The sequence below is a fragment of the Globicephala melas genome, chromosome 4 (genome assembly GCF_963455315.2).
Source record: "Globicephala melas chromosome 4, mGloMel1.2, whole genome shotgun sequence".
NCBI classification, from domain to species: Eukaryota; Metazoa; Chordata; class Mammalia; order Artiodactyla; family Delphinidae; genus Globicephala; species Globicephala melas.
Window position 1 is genome coordinate 46,040,159 of NC_083317.1, and position 19,751 is coordinate 46,059,909.

Sequence of the window (19,751 nt, forward strand, 5' to 3'; positions counted from 1 at the left end):
GGATCACACCGTATGTGTTTTATGAATGTAGAACTTCTAAAGCCAATATACTGTAGCTGTCATCATATCAGTATATGTATATACATATTTATAATAGCTTTGCAATAGTTGCATTCATTACTAGGATATACTACCATAATCTAATTAGTCACTTTCTATTCTTGGGCATTATTTTCCTGTTTTTAAACATTACAGGCAATGCTGCTGTGACCATCCCCATACATATTTTTGTGTTCCTGCGTAATTAGTTCTGCAGGATGGAGTCCTAAAAAATGGAACTGCTGATTTGAAAGGTACACGCATTTACAGCAGACTGGAGTTTGCGAAATGCAGAGAAGCCTTTGTGCCACTCACAGCCCACTGTAATGACTCCACCTTGCACTCTGCTTCAGGAGTGCTATAGAAAATAGCTTTTTGCTTTTTGTTTTTTAAGCATGAAGTTTTGAACATGAAAATATAAAATAGTTAATTATTTGAGTGTAGGTTTATGTACATTTTGCCCAGCAATTCCACTTTTAGGGATCCATCCTATAACAACACTCCCATGAAGTGAAGTAGCATAAGTTCAGCTCCATAAACCAGTTATGATGAAAGAAAGCTGTTAAAAATGTTAAGTATCATTAATGCGCTAAGTGAGTGCTCTGAGTAAAGTGACCCAGATATTTTGTCTCAATTATCAGTCATGGGACTGGAAATTAGGAGAGCATCTCCACAGACAGATGGGAAGGGTGAGACATCTCCCTTCTCTCCTGTGAGGTGGCACATCAGCTGGGACAGTGGTCCAGGCTTCTAACATTTCTCAGGGTTGAATAAGAGCTCTGAGCAAGCTGCTCCAAGATACAGCAGCTTTGTCCACTGCTCCCACCCCCTCGCCCCGCCCACACACAATTCGGGGAGGTGTCCTACCATCTGGCGGTCTGTGCAGGGAGCTACCCAGCAACCAGAAGGGCCAACCTCTTTTCGTTGTCGGGGTAACTAGGAGTCAGGAAGAGATCTCAGTTCCTTTCCCACCTGGTCCTCATTCCTAGATCACTTGGCTTGAGGCCAGAACTGCCTTCCAGGGAGATAAGTCAAGGAACTTTAGCATAACCACCGAATTGCCCTCTAAAAAGGAAGTAGTACTTTACAGTTACTTGAATAGCTTCCTTGCCACCTTTGCTGGAAACTCACTAATTGACTCTTTAATCTTTTTAGTTTTTGCCAATCTGATTTCTCATTACTGTCTAGTTTTTCTTACACAGTGTTATTATAAAACAGACACTAAAGTTTTTGCACATGTTTGTGGACTATTTGTCTTTCTTCTGTGAATTGCTTGCTTATGACCTGTGTCCTATTTTTAAATGGGTTGTCTTCATGGATCCATAGGAATTCTTTATATATATTCTGGATATTAACCCTTTTTAATAATACTGCAATTGTTTTCCATCAGTTGTCTTAATTACGGCTCCCACCACAGAGATATTGACATGCTCATGTGCTTAGAACTTGCTGAACCCCAGTTCCACCTTCTCCCTTCCCTCCCTCTCCAGCTTGTGGAAGGAGAGTAAATGCAGTTCCTGACAACTACTGGGCCACTAAGACCTCTGAAACCTTGACAGGACTAGTAGAATAAGGAGAATAAGGAGAATAGTAGAATAAGGAGACACTATCATTTATGAAGTGGCAAATAAGCTTTCTGGTAGATGTGAATTCCTTTTTCATGAACTCACAATACTGGGGAAAACAACACAATGGTTATTTATATATGCAAACGTGTAGCTGAGCCCTTGCTCTGGAATGGAGATTTGGAGAAGATTGGGCTCTGCTTGAAAGTACTAAACTGCCATTTGCTAAAGCAATAGTTTTTCTACACTGTAGGCAGACTCACAGCTCTAAGTTAGGATTTAGACTCCTTACACACTGGCTTATTATTTTTGAGATGCACATGTCCTCGATTTTTTTTTTTTTTTTTTGCCACACAACACAGTGTTTGGGATCTTAGTTCCCCGACCAAGGACTAAACCCTTCCCTGAAATGGAAGTGTGCAGTCTTAACAACTGGACTGCCAAGGAAGGCCCTGCACATGTTGTTTAAATAATTGCTTGCAGGAGATAAAGACAGGGCTGGCAGGATCTTTACGTAGAGTTGGAGGAAGGATTGTATGTAAAAAGAGTTAGCTTGGTCAAGCTCAGTCCTGAGTCAGATATCGTTTAAAACTGAACACCCCAAGATTTGAGAATGTTACAAAAACTTTTTTAAAAATTATTATTCACTTATGAGGGGATATTGTGCGAAAGTGGCCTCTTTTCACTTTGTGGGTATCTCCAGTCCTGGGGTTCATCTACTATGATCTGATGTGACTTGCTGACAGCACACCCCTACAAGTAGGTCACTTCTGCATGGAGTAGACAGTCCAACATCAGTCATGCCAAGAAAGCCTGCACTTGGGACGGGGCATGAGAATTTGGAAGGCAGGCTGTATACTGGGGTGAAGAAGAAATATTACTTTCTTGAACCTTACTGTAGACTGTGATTCTAGAGTGCTGAATGGTACCCCAGGGTAGTGCGGGGAACCTGGCTTTCACCTGTCCCTGGAAACCCTGGGACACATCCCATGAGACAATATCATTTTAATTCAAAGAAATTGCACCATCCATAATCAAAAAACAAACCTAGCAAACAAGGCCAGCCCTATGTGTACAATGCCTAAATATTATGATTTCAGGGATCTTTAAAAGACCCTGCATGTCCCAGTAGTCCTGGCCCTTCCCTTCCCACCTTATTAGAATAAATCTTCTACACAAGGGCTGACTTATAGTCACATTGTGAAAACATCCCTCCCCCCCAGAAAAAGTTACCAAAAACACTATCCCAGAGACGGCTACAAATTCACCCTGCTTAATTCTTTATCACCCTCCACAAGAATTCAAAATTTTTATAGTTGCAATAATGTGCCCATGCAATAATGTATCCTGCATTAAAAAAAAAAAAGAAAGTTTTACAGGTCAAAAGCCCTTACGCCAGACAGTAACATAGTGATATGACATTCCGGAAAGAAAATTGATTTTGGTTCCGGGCACTTTCATTCGAATCACTGCTCCAAAATAGGTGGTATGACCTTGGGCACATTACTTAACCTCTTGACCCCATTTCATCATTTTTAGGATGAGATTATTCTGGTTTGCAGGATGAATGAGAGAAACAGACATGATACATGGAGGGTAGCTGACTCATGGTGGGAAAGGACTGGCAGCTAATATTCCTACTTCCTGGATTGATGTTTCTTTTGAGATGAGCGCTGTGCTGAGAATTCTCTATGTTATCATCTATTTTAATCCTCCTAACAACCCCTGAAGATAGGTTGTACTATCTCACTGTAGAGGTGGCCAAAAGGAAGTATACTGAGGTTAAGTCACTTGCTCAAGGTCACACTGCAGGCCAAAGGAGGAGGTGGAATTTGAATTAGGTTAGGGTGAACAGTGCCTTCTTGGTCACTGACTATGAAGAAGTACAAATGTCACCTAAGAACAGTGGATTGCCTCTCCCCTTAGCACATGACGTTGCAGATTAAAAAATCCTAGGAAAGCCAGAGGGGAGGAGGTATACCACTGCTTTAATTCTGAAAATCATGAACAAGAGAAGGGTAATAAACTCAGGAGAACCTAAAAAAGCAAAGTAACCTCAAGAAAAATGGGCCCAGATGGACAAATTCCCTAAACATCTTTCACGACTCTGATGTCTCAGGAACCATCTTTAAAATGACAAAACCTGTGTGGGTTACTTCACAGGCAATTTGTAGAAAGGGAAAGGGATAGGAATTTTCTGAACCCTCTGGGTTTTTTGATAGGAGAACTGGGAAAATAACAAGTGCTGCCTCCCAGGGCTGTTGTTAAAATTAATACAAATACCAGAAGGTCCATCACAGACGGAGGACTTTGTTTCAGTGCCTGACACATTAGTCACTTTGAATTGCAACCAAGTCTGTGGCTCTTCTCCCTGGGGTCATTTGATGGCATGTGATTTATATCACAAACACTGAAATTTAAAAAGTATTCATAGGGAAGAGATATGGGGACATATGTATATGTATAACTGATTCACTTTGTTATAAAGCAGAAACTGACACACCATTGTAAAGCAACTATACTCTAATAAAGATGTTAAAAAAAAAAGTATTCACAGCTATCCAAGTATGAAGACGCTTTTCTCAAGGGAGACCTACTTTAATAAGAAAAGAAAATGCATGTCTCACCTTTGTTCTTCTCCCTAAAGTAACGTTTCCTCCAAAAGATAAAAAGCACTAACACATTTGTCCTTGAAGGGCCGAGCCCAGGAATTCTGGTCTCTCTGAACACCCTCTCCCTTCCTGCTGGCGACCAAACCGCCTGCCCCGCCTCGTGTCACAGAAGTCCCCCCACGCGCCAAGCAAAAAGTGTTTACTTCTGCCGCCTGCCAGCCCGGCGGGGAGGGCGGGGGAAGCACCCGAGGTGCCCCTCACTTTCGCCCCTGCAGCTTTCCAAACAAACCAGGGCGGGATGGGAGTGTCTTCTTGGCTGTGGAACTTGATCCTCCTACCTTGTCCTGAAGCCACCCGCCGCTTTCCCCCGGCCCCCTTCGCGGTGATTTTCCTGTCCGGGACGCCCGGAGAGGGCGCGCGGCTGGTGTCCGCCAGCCGGAAAGGTAGGGGCTCGGCCGCGCTCCCACCTAGCCGGCCCGGGGAGCCGGGACGGGGAGCCCCACCAGCTCCCTCCGCATTGCACCTTCCTCCGCGAACTCGGGGGCGGCCGCGGTCACCACGCATCAGGCGCCAGCCGCCAAGCGGGAGGAGCTTCTCCGCGGCACCGGAGACGCTAGGCGCTTTCGCCGGAGATCCGAACCCGGGCGCGGCGGGCAGCGCACGCGCCGGCGGACGCCTGGGACTCCGGGCGGCGCCGCGCCCTTCCCCGCTCCCCCGCCGGGTCCGAGGGAGACTGAATCCCTCCCGCGCCGCCCCTTGAACCGCGCCACCTTCCTCCGGTTACCGCCGGCCGCGGGCTTCGGCGGCTCGATGCTTCAGGCGCCGCGGGAGAGGCAGCAGCCGGCTGGAGCGAGCGGCGACGAGGGAGCCGAGAGCAGCGGGCCTCCGGCCCCGGAGCCCGGCACGCCTCTGCGGTCTTCGCGCCGGGGCCTCGGCGGGTAACTCTACCCCGCCCGCTTCGCTGCGGGTTTGTATCGCCGGGGGAGGGAGGTTGGCGGAGCGGAGAGATCCGCGGGCTTTGCAGCCCCTAAGGCTGAGGATCAGGGGCCGGGGGCGCGCCTCCACGCACCAACCCCCCCTCCCCCCAGGAGCCTGCGTGCGCTGGTCCCGTACCCCCGGGTTTAGGGAGTCGGGGGCGCTCGGCCCCAGGTGCTCTCCCGGGAGGGGCGGGAGGGGCGCTGGAAGCTTGCGCGCAGGAAAGGCCGACGGGGGTGATGGGCGCTTTGCTCACTATTGTTTGCCTGTAAAAGGGTCTGTACGCGAGCAGGGGCGAGAGGTCTGGAAGGTTCTCGCGTTTTACCTTAGAAAATTTTGCTAGAAACCCTTCTTCCCGTTACGGTGGAACTAGACCTAGCAAACCCAGCTCCGAGGCAATTTGGAGGAAAGGGCGGCGGTGAGAAAATTTCCGTGACTTGGGCTGCCGTTAGTTTAGGGGGTAGGGGAGAAGACGCTTGTGGTTTTGAGGCGGATTGTTTCCCAGCTCCCTGGCGATCTCAGCCCCTGTGTGCTGTTCTTTTGGCTTGAAAGAAAATCTATCAAAAGCTATTTTCAGAAACTAAAAACAAACCCAAAACAGTTTTTTGGGGGAGGGTCTTCAGTAGAAGGGCGGGGAGGGAGGTTGGGGACGGGGTTGGGCGTTGCTGTTCAAAGATGATGGTTCAGAAACGGTTCTTGGGAGTGGTGATGAAAAAGACATCGTGCATGCCAGCATATCAGAAACTACGTAAACTGCAGATTCTAAACTCAGCAAAGCCGCATGTGCTTAAGAGGAGCGCCGCCGGGGGTAGATAGTTAAGAAAATTGCCGATCGGCCAGAAGCCTCTCGCCTTCTGGCCCCAAGTTCACACTAACCTTCTGGTCTCTGATAGCAGCTTTTACAAGGCTAGCTTGGATATTTGACTTTCCGGTCATAAAACTTTCTCTCCCGGCTGCAGACCATGAAACTATCTTTTTATTTATATGGAGATGTTAAATATTTAGGAGGACCTGGTCAGGGTGGCAGGTTATTTTCCCTTCGAAAGCATGCTGATTTGACATTTGTAAAGTGATTCGTTTTCGTTTCCTTTTCCTTTCACCTACGACTGCTTTTAAACACGAAGATCTGCAAAGAGCCACTCTTAGATTGTTATCTATTGATAGTTTGTCGTCTCTGAATAAGGCTAATTGTCCCGGAGGTACTTTAGATAATGGCAACTTTGGTTTATGAGGAGAGAACTCTTCTAGAAACTGTGTTTTCCTGTTCTGGCTTCAAACTGTCCTTAATCCTGGAGGGGGAGGGGAGGTCTTCATTGGTTGCCCTTGGGGCTTCTCTAGAGCAATATTTTTAGCAGCTTCCCTCTCTGATTGCCACACCCGCAGATTGTACCGTGTCTCCGTATTATGGTGCGATAAAACAAGACTGCTGTTTTGATTGTTTCAGTAGATTTGTTAGAAGTACTCAATTTATTCTTATGCCACGAATCAATACAAATCTTCGGGGCTCAGAAAAGAATAGAGGAACAGTTTTGGCAGAAGAATGCCATTAAATGTTATTTTATTAAATCTATGCTATTTTATTAAATCTTCCCAACCACCCTATGAGACAGGAATGCTTAACCTATGTTATAGTTAAAAAAACTGAGACTGCCCAAGGTTAAGTGACCTAGAATGGATCACAGGAAGGTCACTTCACCTCTGCCTTATACCATTCCAGGAAGCCTCTGTAGCAGACATTCTTCACCAATTCTTCCATTCATTTGCATATCTTTCTCCTTTGCCTTCCACAACGCTCATTTATATACCCCCTGATCGGAACACAGATTCTTTTTTTTTCAGAACTATTTATTAAATCAAAACAAATATATACAGAAAACATACTCTGAATAATGGCTACACATATAATTTTCAGAAAATACTTACAAATATTCATGTCCCCCTTTCTTTTGATTAATGTTTTTTTAAACATCTTTATTAGAGTATAATTGCTTTACAACGGTGTGTCAGTTTCTGCTTTATAACAAAGTGAATCAGTTATACATATATCCCCATATCTCTTCCCTCTTGCATCTCCCTCCCTCCCACCCTCCCCACAGATTAATTCTTAATTACCCCTCATGCTTGGCTTCTTGAGTAGGTGCTCTGCATACTTTGTCTTTCCTTCTGATTAGCTCCAGGCTTTCAACAATTAGTTATCGTCCGTCTTCTCCACACCTTTGACATGGCCCTTGGGTGTGCAGGTTTACAAGTTTACAGGTTTACAAGGTCATGTTATCTCCATTGGCTTATGTTCTGAACGTTCTTTTCATTCTGAATACGTGTATATTCTCACTGAAGTTCCTGCTCATCCTTCTTGCCTGGAAGAAATCTTCCCAGGGCTACAGCCCCACCCTCACAGCTGAAATGAATCTCTCCTGTTTCTCCCAAATACAGTGGACAACAGCACACACCACGGATTTCCAATCGAACCCTGGTAAGTTAGAAATAAAAAGTATTTAGTTTGGAGTGAGCTTGATGTATGGAACAGGCTGTCTGCCTTGGACATTACAGTGTTTCAGTAGAAAACTGTATTTATGATTCCATGTCAGGGTGTTAGAGGCACAGTTCCCTCACCACAGTGGGTTAGCAGGCGTTCTTTCCCATGATGGTGACTGAATTGGTGGAAGTGTCTCAGACTCGGTCAGGAACTTGGCTGCCATACAGTCAGGCTAAGAAGCGATAATATTATGGGGATGAGGTTATGAGGGTAAAAGTGCGGAGCATTAGGATCTGAGTCTCATCCATATTTCTTTTTCCTTTGCTTCTTTTTTTTTGTGGGGGGCAGATCTTTTGGTCATCCAGCTTCCCATTTACTGTCACAACCTTCTGCATCTGATCAGGGCTTTCCTCTTCCTGGACCATTGGGAAAAGACGAAGGAAAGCACCCAACCCTTAGGAGATTTTCTTACCTTCAACACTGGAACGCTGAGTGAAGAGGATCTCTTCTTCTGCATTCTCTCTTCCCCCTTACACTTGAAACACAGTGGGCCAATGCCATCATTTCATCCAGTAGCACAGAGTAATGCTGGTCTTTGAAGAATTCTTTAAACATTGATTTACTTTTTATGTGGTTGGGAATGGAAAGGTCTGTGGGAGATGAGGGAATAAGGCCTCCAGATGAGGAAATGGAAAGGAAGCTGGAAATTTCTCCAAGGGAAACGGCGTTACTCTCGCCTTCATGGGTTGTGGAAGCAGGCCCAGAGTTGGTGTAGCTGTGGGTCGTGGTCACTATGCTTTGATGGGGCAATGAGGGAGCAGAGAGTGGTTTTGCAGTGGCTCTTGCGTGACTTTCCACAGTCATCTATATGGTGGGACTTGAGATTTAACCAATATTTACTGCGTACCCACCATGTAATAGATGTTCTAGGTAGGTCATGCGGCGTTGAACAAAACAGATGAAGCTCCCACTCTTACAGAGCTTGTGTTTCTGTGGGAAATGGAATCAATAAACCAGATACAAATAAATGGAAAAACGTTTTTCAGATAGAGATGAGTGTTACAAAGACAATGCAATGTGGGCACGTGCCAGACAGGGCATGGGGGAAGCCAGTTTAGAGCAGTCAGAGAGCTGCTGTGAGGAGGGCATATTTGAAGTGAGATGTGAATAATGAGAAGGACCAGTCAAGTGAAGAGCAGAAGGAAGAGCATTCTAGGCAGAGGGAACAGCAACTGCAAAGGCCCTGAGGCATAAATGAATTTGGGATGTCTGGAGGACTTGTAGATGGAGAAGAGTGCAAAAGGGCAAGAGAGGAGATGAAGTCAGTGAGGCAGGTGGAAGACCGCTTATGTGAAGATTTTAAGTCTTAGAAAGGAGTTTGAATTATGTTTTTATTAGAATGGGCTGCCACTGGAGACTTTCAATTAGAGACTCAGTCTTCACCTGGTGGGCAATGGGCTTCCCTGTTTCTCTCTCTCTCTCTCTCTCACACACACACATTTTCATTCTCAGTTTTTCTTCTCCCCATTAATTGTCTATCACTGATTTCCCCTTCTTTGCCCTAGGTCAGAGCACAAGCATATCCACACTGAAAAGCAGGGCTCACAGGACTGTGGACAGTGTTCTTCTTACCCTCTGAAATAAATCCATATACTCAGTTTCAATTTCAAGCGTGAAACTCCCCATCACTAGCTCTGATTTCTTAGCCTCTCTCCAGACTGAATATCTAGTTGTCTCTAAGTCTCTGGATTGGCTGGTGACATCTGAAACTAGATACTAAGAAGTATCTAGTCAAATCAATCATAGTTGGTATCTTTTGCAAGACAATGATTGTCCCAAAAGGGGATATTCTGTGTAACAAGAAGGTCTTGCCTTTTCCAGAGCTCCCACTCTCTTTCCCCAGCCTATGCAGTCTGATATGAGAGGTAGTTTCAGTGGAAATGTGCAGGACTCTTATAATAGTTGCCATGGGATTAGACTATGCCTTAGAAATTTCATTTCTATTGTTCTTTGTAGATGATCTTGTCAGTCTTAGAGTAACACTTAAATCATGAAAGCTTATGTCCAAGTCGATATCTCCTAGTAGCACTGGTTTATCAGAAATGAACAGAAGCATTTTATCAGTTATCCTTTGATTCCAGGGTAGCTCATTATTGCCAGTACATAACTCTCTGGGGAAGCTTGGTATACTCTTTAGAGAGAAAATTGCTTTTGAGATTATTTAGCCAGATGCCCTGCTCATTTATTAATTTACATACTTAACATACGCAGTATAATTTACATACTATTTCATATATAGCACAACTCACTTTCAGCTTTTCATGTCTGTTTCTGTCTGATGTAGTGGCATAAAATCTGGAACACGTTTCTATTTGAGAGGGCAGCAATTATGTCTTGTCTTGTTCGCCCCTGTGTCCTCGGAACCTGGTGTGGTGTCCAGAACACTATAGATGGCCATGGATTAACTCACAATGTGACTATATTAGCTCAGCTGTAACATCTTTATAACTCTTAGGATTATAACTATTAGTGTCATCAATTTGTCATCTCAGAAACTTAACACGTTGGAGAAGACAGGTGAAAGGTGAATTCATTACTGTGGATTAGTCTATGTTAATTAAAACTCTTCTGGTTTTGAAACTCTTCTTTTTGAAAATAATATAGTATACTTAGGCTGACACGTAAGAGACCGGTATGTGAATATTATCAGGTGGATATTCTCAAATTTGTTTTCGTGTACAGTAAACTTTCAGAACAGTTTCATAATTCATAACTTATGATAATTTGAGTTGGGTTAGTCAGTTAGTTGGGTATGTGATTACATTAGTGAGGAAATAAGTGTGCCAGGAGCATGGATAATGGAATCATTTCCCTCTTTAATAGCCCAGTGTCTCACATCCATGATGTCATGCCCTTTAGTAGGCAGAGATTTGCACCGCTTGAGTTCCAGTGCTTATTATGATATTTCTTAGGTTTCTGTTATGTATCATTTTACCTAACTGGAGACACACACAGATGCCCTGGGGATAAAAAGCTCTCCTCATTGAGATTGCCAGAGCTGGGAGGAGTCCCTGCCTGGCAGAGGGAACTGAGAGGGGCCCAGCTGTGGGCTTTTGCTGCGACTCATAGTGACAAAGTTTCTCACAAAGAACGGTGCCTTCAGAGGGCATTTTCCTGGTTAATACAGATATTCAAGGACATGCTGTTACATAAACAAAGCCTTCTTGTCTTCGAGCTGATTTTACGGAGTCTCCCTCCCCCCACCCCATCATATTTTAGTCCTCAGAGAAGTTATCAGCCCACTGCTTCAGACATCTTGGAGGAGTTTTCTTCTTAGGAAAGATTCTATTGCAACTATTTAGGCCAGCACCATAGAAGGTGCTGCTTTTATTAAAATAATCAAATAAAATATGTATAAAAATACACTATAAAGTATAACAAATGAAATAAAATGAAATGCTTTTATTAAAATCTGTGCAACCCTTTAGTATGTAAGAGTCCTTCATGTATTAAGGGATAGAAGAGGCAAAGGTAAGGGAATATGTACATTTTCTATGTTCAGCCTAGAGCCAAAGAATAAAAGATCAGATTATTTTTTTAATTCCCTGACTTTTTAGGGATAATATACAGCTAATATAAAATTAGATAATGTAATATAGAATAATTATTATAATATAAAGTTATAAAACTGCACTTAAAAATTGAGAAATGGGTTATCCAGTTGCATTTAGACAAGAGCAATGAGATGATAATCCAGTTGCATTTCAACTGGATTTTCAACTTCTTTTCAGCAACAGCAACTAATTTAATTTATACTTTTATTTAATTGACAGACTCTGCAAGTTAAAGGAACTCTCTGTTGTAAATGTAAATGATCTTTGTAAGATGAAGAATACTGCTTTCAAGATGCTTTTGATATTTGGAGCCAATATTTCAAGTAAATGTCAAAAGCAGTTAGCTAATCACTCTTGTTTGATCCCAGCTATGCTACAATTAAATTAGTAATAATTGGATTTTTTTCTTAAGCAGGATGTTAAGGGATATGTGTAATTTCTGATCATGAAGTACCTGTAAATGTTTCGCAGGCCCTGATTGTTTTTGGAGGACAAAACTGGCCCACCTATTGCAAAACAAAAACAACCCCCTCCACCAACTACTTTTACAGAATCGGTGTGTAGGGCTCTTCTGCTTTAACCATAAGTAATATAATCATATTCTTACAAAAAGCTTCTACCCAAGTTCTCTACCTATGACCACCAATATTCCTGTCCACACACTTTTTATAATAGCATTCCTCAAGCATGGGTTTTATTATGGAAATTTTTTTCTGCTCAAAAATCCAGAGAATTTCTCCCACAGGTCTTTGAAGTTTTCTGCCATCTCCTGTTGCTAACTTTCTTTTCACTCTTCCATTTGCACTGCAGTCACTGCAAGCCTCCTGGCGCTGCAGCTTGCAAGGGTCCTTTGACACTTAGTGCCTTTCTCCTTCCGCTCCACACTCCCCCTCCCCCATCCAAGCCAGGTGATAACCTGCCTTCGTTTCCCAGCTTCATGGCTAATAACTGCACGACTCTGAACGCATTGCCTAACTTCTGTGAGCATCACTTTCTTTATCTGTAAACTTGAAATAATGCCCACATCACAGTTATGATAATTAGAAAGAAAACACGTATAAATAGTTCAGCATATCTCCTGCCAAATATCAAACATTTAATCAATGTTGTTACATTACTATTATTATTATAACTCTATTATTATAGCTGTTCTTCCTTGAATAGTTAAAATTTGACTTTCTCCGGAAAGTCTTTCTGTTTGGCCTTCTCTAGCTCTAATTTTTTCTCCAGTCTGTGTCCTCTTAGACCCTGACTTCACTTTGGACTCTATTAATCTACTCATGTTGTATTTCTTTAATTATTTTTCAGTGAACAGCAACAAATATTTGGGCACCTATCATGTGCCAGGCACAGTGCTATTTACAACATAGAGATCCATGGGCATGCAGTGGAGGGATACAGTGTGTGTGCGCGCACACACACACACACACCCACACCCACACGGGCTTCAGGTGAAGATGGGGCATGAAAATCTGTTGGTTGAATAGCACTGTGAGTTTTTCAGAATAAACTAGGGTTAAGAAGTAAAAGCTACTCTATTCAGATGTCCATTAAAAAATTAACATCTTTTCATCTTTTTCTATAATATAAAAAATGATATAGTTTCTGTATTCTTTTTTTTTAAAGAATGATATTGGAGGACAACTTCTTCAGATCACTTCTTTTTTTTTAAAATTAATTAACTAATTTATTTTTGGCTGTGTTGGGTCTTCGTTGATTGGCTCGGGCTTTCTTTAGTTGCTGCGAGCGGGGGCTACTCTGTTGTGGTGTGCAGGTGTCTCATTGTGGTGGCTTCTCTTGTTGCGGAGCACGGGCTCTAGGTGCATGGGCTTCAGTAGCTGTGGACTGCAGGCTTTAGTAGTTGTGCCTCGTGGGCTCTAGAGTGCAGGCTCAGTAGTTGTGGCTCACGGGCTTAGTTGCTCTGTGGCATGTGGGATCTTCCTGGACCAGGGCTCGAACCTGTGTCGCCTGCATTGGCAAGCAGATTCTTAACCACTGCTCCACCAGGGAAGCCCCAGTTTCTGTATTCTTGAAACAGCTTTACATATGCTTTCTTCCTTAGAAGCTCCTCTATCCTCATCCCAATACAGGGTAAAGGTAGAAAAGGAAGTCTTCCTTGAAGAGCAGAATCCCACTAGACCATTCCAGTTTATGGCGGGGAGGGCAAAGGATGGGAGGGAACAATCCAGGCAGCAGGAACAGCATGATCAAAGGCACTGAGGCATGAAACTGTGTTGAGTAGGATGGAGAACTGTGCAGAATTTCGTGCTCATAGAGCATAATGTTCAAAATCAAGCATTTTGGGAGATGATGCAGGAGAGAATGTAGGGGTCAGCTAAATCAGACTCAGAGACCTATGGCCTATATGTTTACATCTCCCTATAAGGATATGCACTTGGGTAGGTCTACGTAGACAATTTTAACAAATTTATATATAACAATTTATAACAGTCAAATTCAGCACATTGCTTCTAAAGTTGCACTTGGATTTTACATGTGGCATGGAATACATCTCTTCCATTTGCTGTTTCCATAAGAAAATGATGAAAACATTAGTTACCTGTAATATGTAATTGATATTAGAGCTCTCATTTTTTAATAACTTAAGTGTTTGAAAGATAGAAATGTGAAGGAGTTCCCTGGTGGCCTAGTGGTTAGGATTCCAGGCTTTCACTGCCATGGCCCAGGTTCAGTCCCTGGTTGGGGAACTGAGATCCTGCAAGGCATGTGCAGTGCAGCAAAAAAAAAAAAAAAAAAAAATTATGAAGTATCATTTGAGACTTCTGAAGCCTGGGTTTCCATATGAAAGTTGAGAGTAGAGAGGGACTTCAACAGGACAGAGACATCCAAGAACAGACCAGAGGACCATTACAAATTCGTAGCCTTGAAACTTTGAGTACCTCCCTAATACATTTCACACCCAAGAGCTCCACAGCATCGTCTTCTATAATTATGTGATTGATAATTTGTGTGTACAATTTGATCAATATTTGATTTTTATTTCTTTGTTTGCATTGCAGTTAATGTTTGGCTTCCTTTTCCCCCTCTCCACTCCCTTTTTTTACCCCTCTCCTCCTCTCCCTCCCATTTTTTTTTTTTTAAAGAAGATGTTGGGGGTAGGAGTTTATTAATTAATTAATTTTATTTTTTTGCCGTGTTGGGTCTTCGTTTCTGTGCGAGGGCTTTCTCTAGTTGTGGCAAGCGGGAGCCACTCTTCATCGTGGTGCGCGGGCCTCTCACTATCACGGCCTCTCTTGTTGCGGAGCACAGGCTCCAGACGCGCAGGCTCAGTAGTTGTGGCTCACGGGCCTAGTTGCTTCGCGGCATGTGGGATCCTTCCAGACCAGGGCTCGAACCCGTGTCCCCTGCATTAGCAGGCAGATTCTCAACCACTGCGCCACCAGGGAAGCCCTCCCCGCTCCCATTTTTAAGGCAACATTCAGTTTGGTTTTCTTTTTAATTAATTTATTTTATTCTATTTATTTTTGGCTGTGTTGGGTCTTCATAGCAGTGCGCAGTCTTCTCATTGTGGTGGCTTCTCTTGTTGCGGAACGTGGGCTCTAGGTGTGTGGGCTTCAGTAGTTGTGCCTCGCGGGCTCTAGAGCGCAGGCTCAGTAGTTGTGGTGCACGGGCTTAGTTGCTCCATAGCATGTGGGATCTTCTTGGAGCAGGGCTCGAACCCTGCATTGGCAGGCGGATTCTTAACCACTGAGCCACCAGGGAAGCCCCATCAGTTAGTTTTTGATACATCAATATGTTATTTAGAGCTTATGCAATGTCTGATGTTAAATGTCTGAATTATATTTAATTCTGGAAAATCTAATGTGTTTTTATTACAGAAATATGTTTTCTACAAAGTCTGAGTGGTGTCCAGTGTAGTTTAACTCTGTCTTTTGGTGTTGATTTCTCTTGCTTAGGAATTAAGCAATAGGACTGAAAACTCCCTAAACATAAGAGTGTAAAATTCCCAGAAGAAAATTAGATGCGAAAGAAAAAAAAACACTGGAATTTACTTGAGGTGTAATTAGCCTGAAAAGGGAATGTGTGGGAGAGGTCCGCAAGGAGGCTAGGAAAACAGAGGGCAGATCAAAAAGTGTCTTACTGCGTTTCCAGCACTACTGAGGGAAGAATGTATCCTTATTATAGGTCTGTGGTTATCAAACAACTTTTCTTATCACCCAGGGATTTGCCTGTAGAAGTTGTCAATCTTCCAGTTTAAATATATGTACTCCTTGGCTCTTATATTTTTCTCGTTATAAGTGAATTACTTTGACATTTCCATTTATACACCAGCTCCTGGGAGTTGAACATCTCAGGTAAACTGACCACTCAAATGTCTGAACCAGCACAGCTGAGCAGCCAACTCTTGGGTTGGGGCTTCTCCCAGGTAATGCCTTTTTCTGAGGTTCTGCCTAGGCTGCCAACACCTCTATTTCTTGGACAGCTCCAATTTCTCTCTCTCTCTCTCTTTTTTTTTTAAAAGTAAAGTTCTTATGGAAATATATTGGACATACAGAGGAATACACAAACCATCTAAGTATAGTTCGATACGTTTCCTCGCAGTGAACACACCCACGCTACGTGCCTCTGGATGAAGAGCTAGAACATTACCTGCCCTCCAGGAGTGTACCATGTACTCCCACACAGTCACTGCTCCCCTCCTTGAATGTAACCACCATTCTGACTTTCACCACCATAGGGTAATTTTTTTTTTCTCTTTCCTTTTTTTTTTTTTTTTGTGGCCTCTCCCATTGCGGAGCACAGGCTCCGGACGCGCAGGCTCAGCGGCCATGGCTCACGGGCCCAGCTGCTCTGCGGCATGTGGGATCTTCCCGGACCGGGGCACGAACCCGTGTCCCCTGCGTCAGCAGGCGGACTCTCAACCACTGTGCCACCAGGGAAGCTCTCTATTTCCTTTTAATTTGAATTAACACCAGGTATTCTGAATGACTCTAGAGCATCAGGGTCCCTCTGGCTGAGAGTACGGACTAGGCATCAAGAAGGGTGTTATAGGTTCAACTCTGTCTCCCCAAAAAGACACGGTGAAGTTCTAACTCCCAGTACCTCAGAATGGGAACTCATTCGAAAATAGGGTCATTGCAGACGTAATTAGTTAAGATGAGGTCATGCTGGAGTTGGATGGACCCCTAGTCCAGTGTGACTGGTGTCCTTATAAGAAGCATCTGTATGAAGACAGAGACACAGAGAGAGCACTGTGTGAAGGCAGTGGATTGGAGTGATGATCTATAAACCAGGGAATGCAGAGGAATGCTAGCAAACCACCAGAAACTAGAAAGAGGCAAGGAAGGTTTTCCCCTACAGGTTTCAGAGGAAGCATGGCCCTGCCAACACTTAGATTCTGGACTTCTAGCTTCCAGAACCGTGAGATAATACAGTTCTGTTATTGTAAGCCGCCCTGTTTGTGGTACTTTGTTGTTGCAGCCCTAGAAAATGAATGCAGAGCGTCTGTGGCGGGCCTGGTGCTCTGACCCCTCTTCTCTCTGTCCCCCAGAGGGCACCTGATCCTTGGTTCTGGAATTGCCCTGGCTACATCCTTTCGAAGCTGATCCTGTCTGGACTAGCTCACAGAGTGCCCTGTCTTGCCCCTGGTTGTTCCACGTCTGTGTTGTGGAAGACAAGGTTTCATTACATTCGTATGACTTTTTCTTTATTTCTTCCCTCTGCTCTTCCCTAGTATTTTCAGACTGAATCAGTTTGGTTTCCTGACATACCCCAGACCAAGCTTTGTAAATCAGCCCTCTCTGCTTTCCCACCATTGCCTATCTGGGTCTCTGCTGAGGTGTCCTTAATCCATCCTCCCAGACCCAGACTGAGCCACCGTCTCCGTCTAGTTGTCCCCAGTTCCTCTGATCCAGAATCATCTCTGATAGGAAACAAAAAGAACTTTATTCTTTAAATGAAATCCCTATTTCCAATAGTATGGCATGCTGTAAATAAAGGTTTCATTTTGTTGTACTTACGCATATCAAAGGCTGGTTCTCATTTCAGAAAATAAAAAAGCCCTCAGATCAAAAAGCAGCTCAACAATTAGACTTTAGTTAGTAATAACGAACGAGGCAGAGCATATTAGATGATGGAGTATTTTTTTCTTCAGCAAAGGATTGGTTTTAGACTGCCTGACAGTAACTTATCGATTTCTTATTCTGGGCTGAGTTTCTGGTGTGAGGGGAATGATAAGGATGGGACTGTTGTTAAGTCCCCAGGGTGACTTCATAGACTCAGGCCACTTCCTTTGTTCTTTTGTACTGTTGCTTCAGGACCTAGGGATTCTGGTGGTTACAGAGTGCATGTGCCTTTTAACTGCCCCTGCTTTCTGTTCAGAAGCCATTGTTTACTGCTAGTAACTACTGGGGAAGTCTCCAGACGTTTTAAAATATCATAAACACGGGGAAGTTTCAAAAGTTTAAGCATTTCAACTTTTCATTCCTGGCCTATTGGTGATTCCTTATTCTCTTGCTAAGAGTCTCTCAACCTCTAATTTCTGCAAACAATATATTTTGCCCTTTGAGGGAGAATGCAAAAAAGTTGCATGTTTTCGGCCTCTCTCTATGTATTCTCTATAATATACATATTATTTAATTGAAAAATAATAAGAGAGTACACTTTGAAACTACAGGTAAGAGGTTAGAATTAGGCAAAATGTTATGTTCGGTATGTTTAATCGTCTGTGTTTTTATGGACTTGCCTTTAGAGCATCTGTGTTGTCAGTTCAGACAGTCCTTGTTCCTTGAGATCTTGTGCCATGTGATGGATGAGTAATACGTATCTGTGTTGGATGGATGGATGGACAGATGGACAAGTGGATGATGGAGCTGCTCCATTTGCTTGGCCTGTTATTTCACTGAACTACTGGTAGGATGGTTTTCTGTTGAGTTCAGAGCTGCCTCCTGAAGCCTGGGTAGGTTTTCCTAAGCCGAGGGGGTTTTCTTGGGCTGCAGACCAGGGATCTAGAGGAAGTGATATCTCCTTGACTCTCGCCTGTGGAATGTGCTAAAACATTTGGCTAATTGTGACCATGGAGTCAAACAGTCTAACTCCATTGTGATCCCCAGTGCACTGGAGTTACTTCTTTCAATGGAAACCCAGATTTCTTTTTTTATTCACCTTCTTGGGGATGGTGTACAATTCTTTGGAAATCTGCTAGGAGAAGAGATGTTTCTTCCCCCTCCCTTCAAAGAGAATGCTCTTATTCAAATTTCCTTTGCTCCTTCTAGACTAGGTTTTGTTTTGCTTAGTTTTGTTTTTGGCCGAGCTGCGCCTTGCAGGGTCTTAGTTCCCCAACCAGGGATTGAACCCCAGTCTTGGCAGGGAAAACGCCAAGTACTAACCTAACCGGACTGCCAGGGAATTCCCGAGACTAGGTTGTTTTATAGTGTAAAGAATGCAGCCATTAGTAAACATTTATCTATATTTTAAAACATCTGCCTTTTGAGGTTTTCTCAGATTCTTTATAGAAAATGATGCTAAAGGGATAGGAAACCCATAGACGTAGACTTGACTTCAGTTTATGCTGGATGATAAACATTGTTACAATGTCCTTGAGCTAAAAATTTTCATTAACGTCAATAGATCATTGTGTATAGTCACACTGTTTATGGGTCTAAAGACTTCGGGGTGAAAGACCTGGCATTTCATTGTTTTGCTTAATTGTCCACTTTATTCCGCATTGACTCTGGCTCATAGTAGGCACTTCCCAATCCCTCAGTTCTAAAGAGAAATTTGGTTATCTCTCTGTGAGGTTGTACCTTGGATTATGTTCTGGCCAAAACACTGAACAAAACATTCCAGAGAGACCTTTGGTTTGTTTATCTACTTGCTCAAATGCTCTAACTTTTCTGCCTAGTCAGTGTGGTTATCAGAAAAAGAAAGTGATTGTAAGAAGGCTATTTTCAGCATCCACTTTTTCTTCAGTGTGTTTTGTTTTCAACAGGATGATAATAGATTCACCTTACCTAGAAATGTACTTTTTTATTTAAAATACTATTAACTTCTCGTTTTCAGAGAGTCATGGTATTTTAAATATCTACGTAGTTTTAAACAACTTGAATGATCAAAGTTTATGTTTTAGAAAAAAGACTCTATGCAAAAGTGAAATTTCAATTTTAAAGTATTTCTAGCAATTTGTAAGTTTCACTGTCTTAGTAAACTGTTTTTTCTAGATTGGAAAAAAAAGAAGATTCTGCTCCAAAATGACATTTAGATTAGCAGTTCTCTGAAAACAACCTAAATGTCTCTGGTAGGGAATGGAAAGCTTTGTGATATATTTGGTTGATAGGATACTCTACAAAACTTAAAAAGAATGAACAAGACCTTTATGCATCAATATGGATGGACCTCAAAACCAAAAGTGTAGAGTGAAAAACGCAAATTTCAGAATAGTATGTATTTGTTATGTCAATGTTAAACATTACTTTAAACAATATTACATACCACATAATGTTTTCGAATG

At 43.0% G+C, this 19,751-nt stretch overlaps 1 protein-coding gene across 10 annotated transcripts in view; it reads left to right on the forward strand.

The window, feature by feature from the left end:
* Positions 1-4,453: 4,453 nt before the first annotated feature.
* ST3GAL6 (ST3 beta-galactoside alpha-2,3-sialyltransferase 6) overlaps positions 4,454-19,751 on the forward strand; it is an 88,144-nt gene continuing 72,846 nt past the window's right edge. For 3 of the 10 annotated variants that reach the window (XM_070045427.1, XM_070045428.1, XM_030861012.3), the window contains exon 1: positions 4,454-4,659. In XM_070045427.1, coding sequence (XP_069901528.1) covers positions 4,515-4,659 — 145 coding nt within the window. In that variant the 5' untranslated portion in view covers positions 4,454-4,514. Of the gene's footprint in view, positions 5,184-5,487; positions 5,610-19,751 lie in introns of those variants that run through there. The other 7 variants (XM_060297968.2, XM_070045429.1, XM_070045430.1 and 4 more) reach the window with 6 other exon arrangements.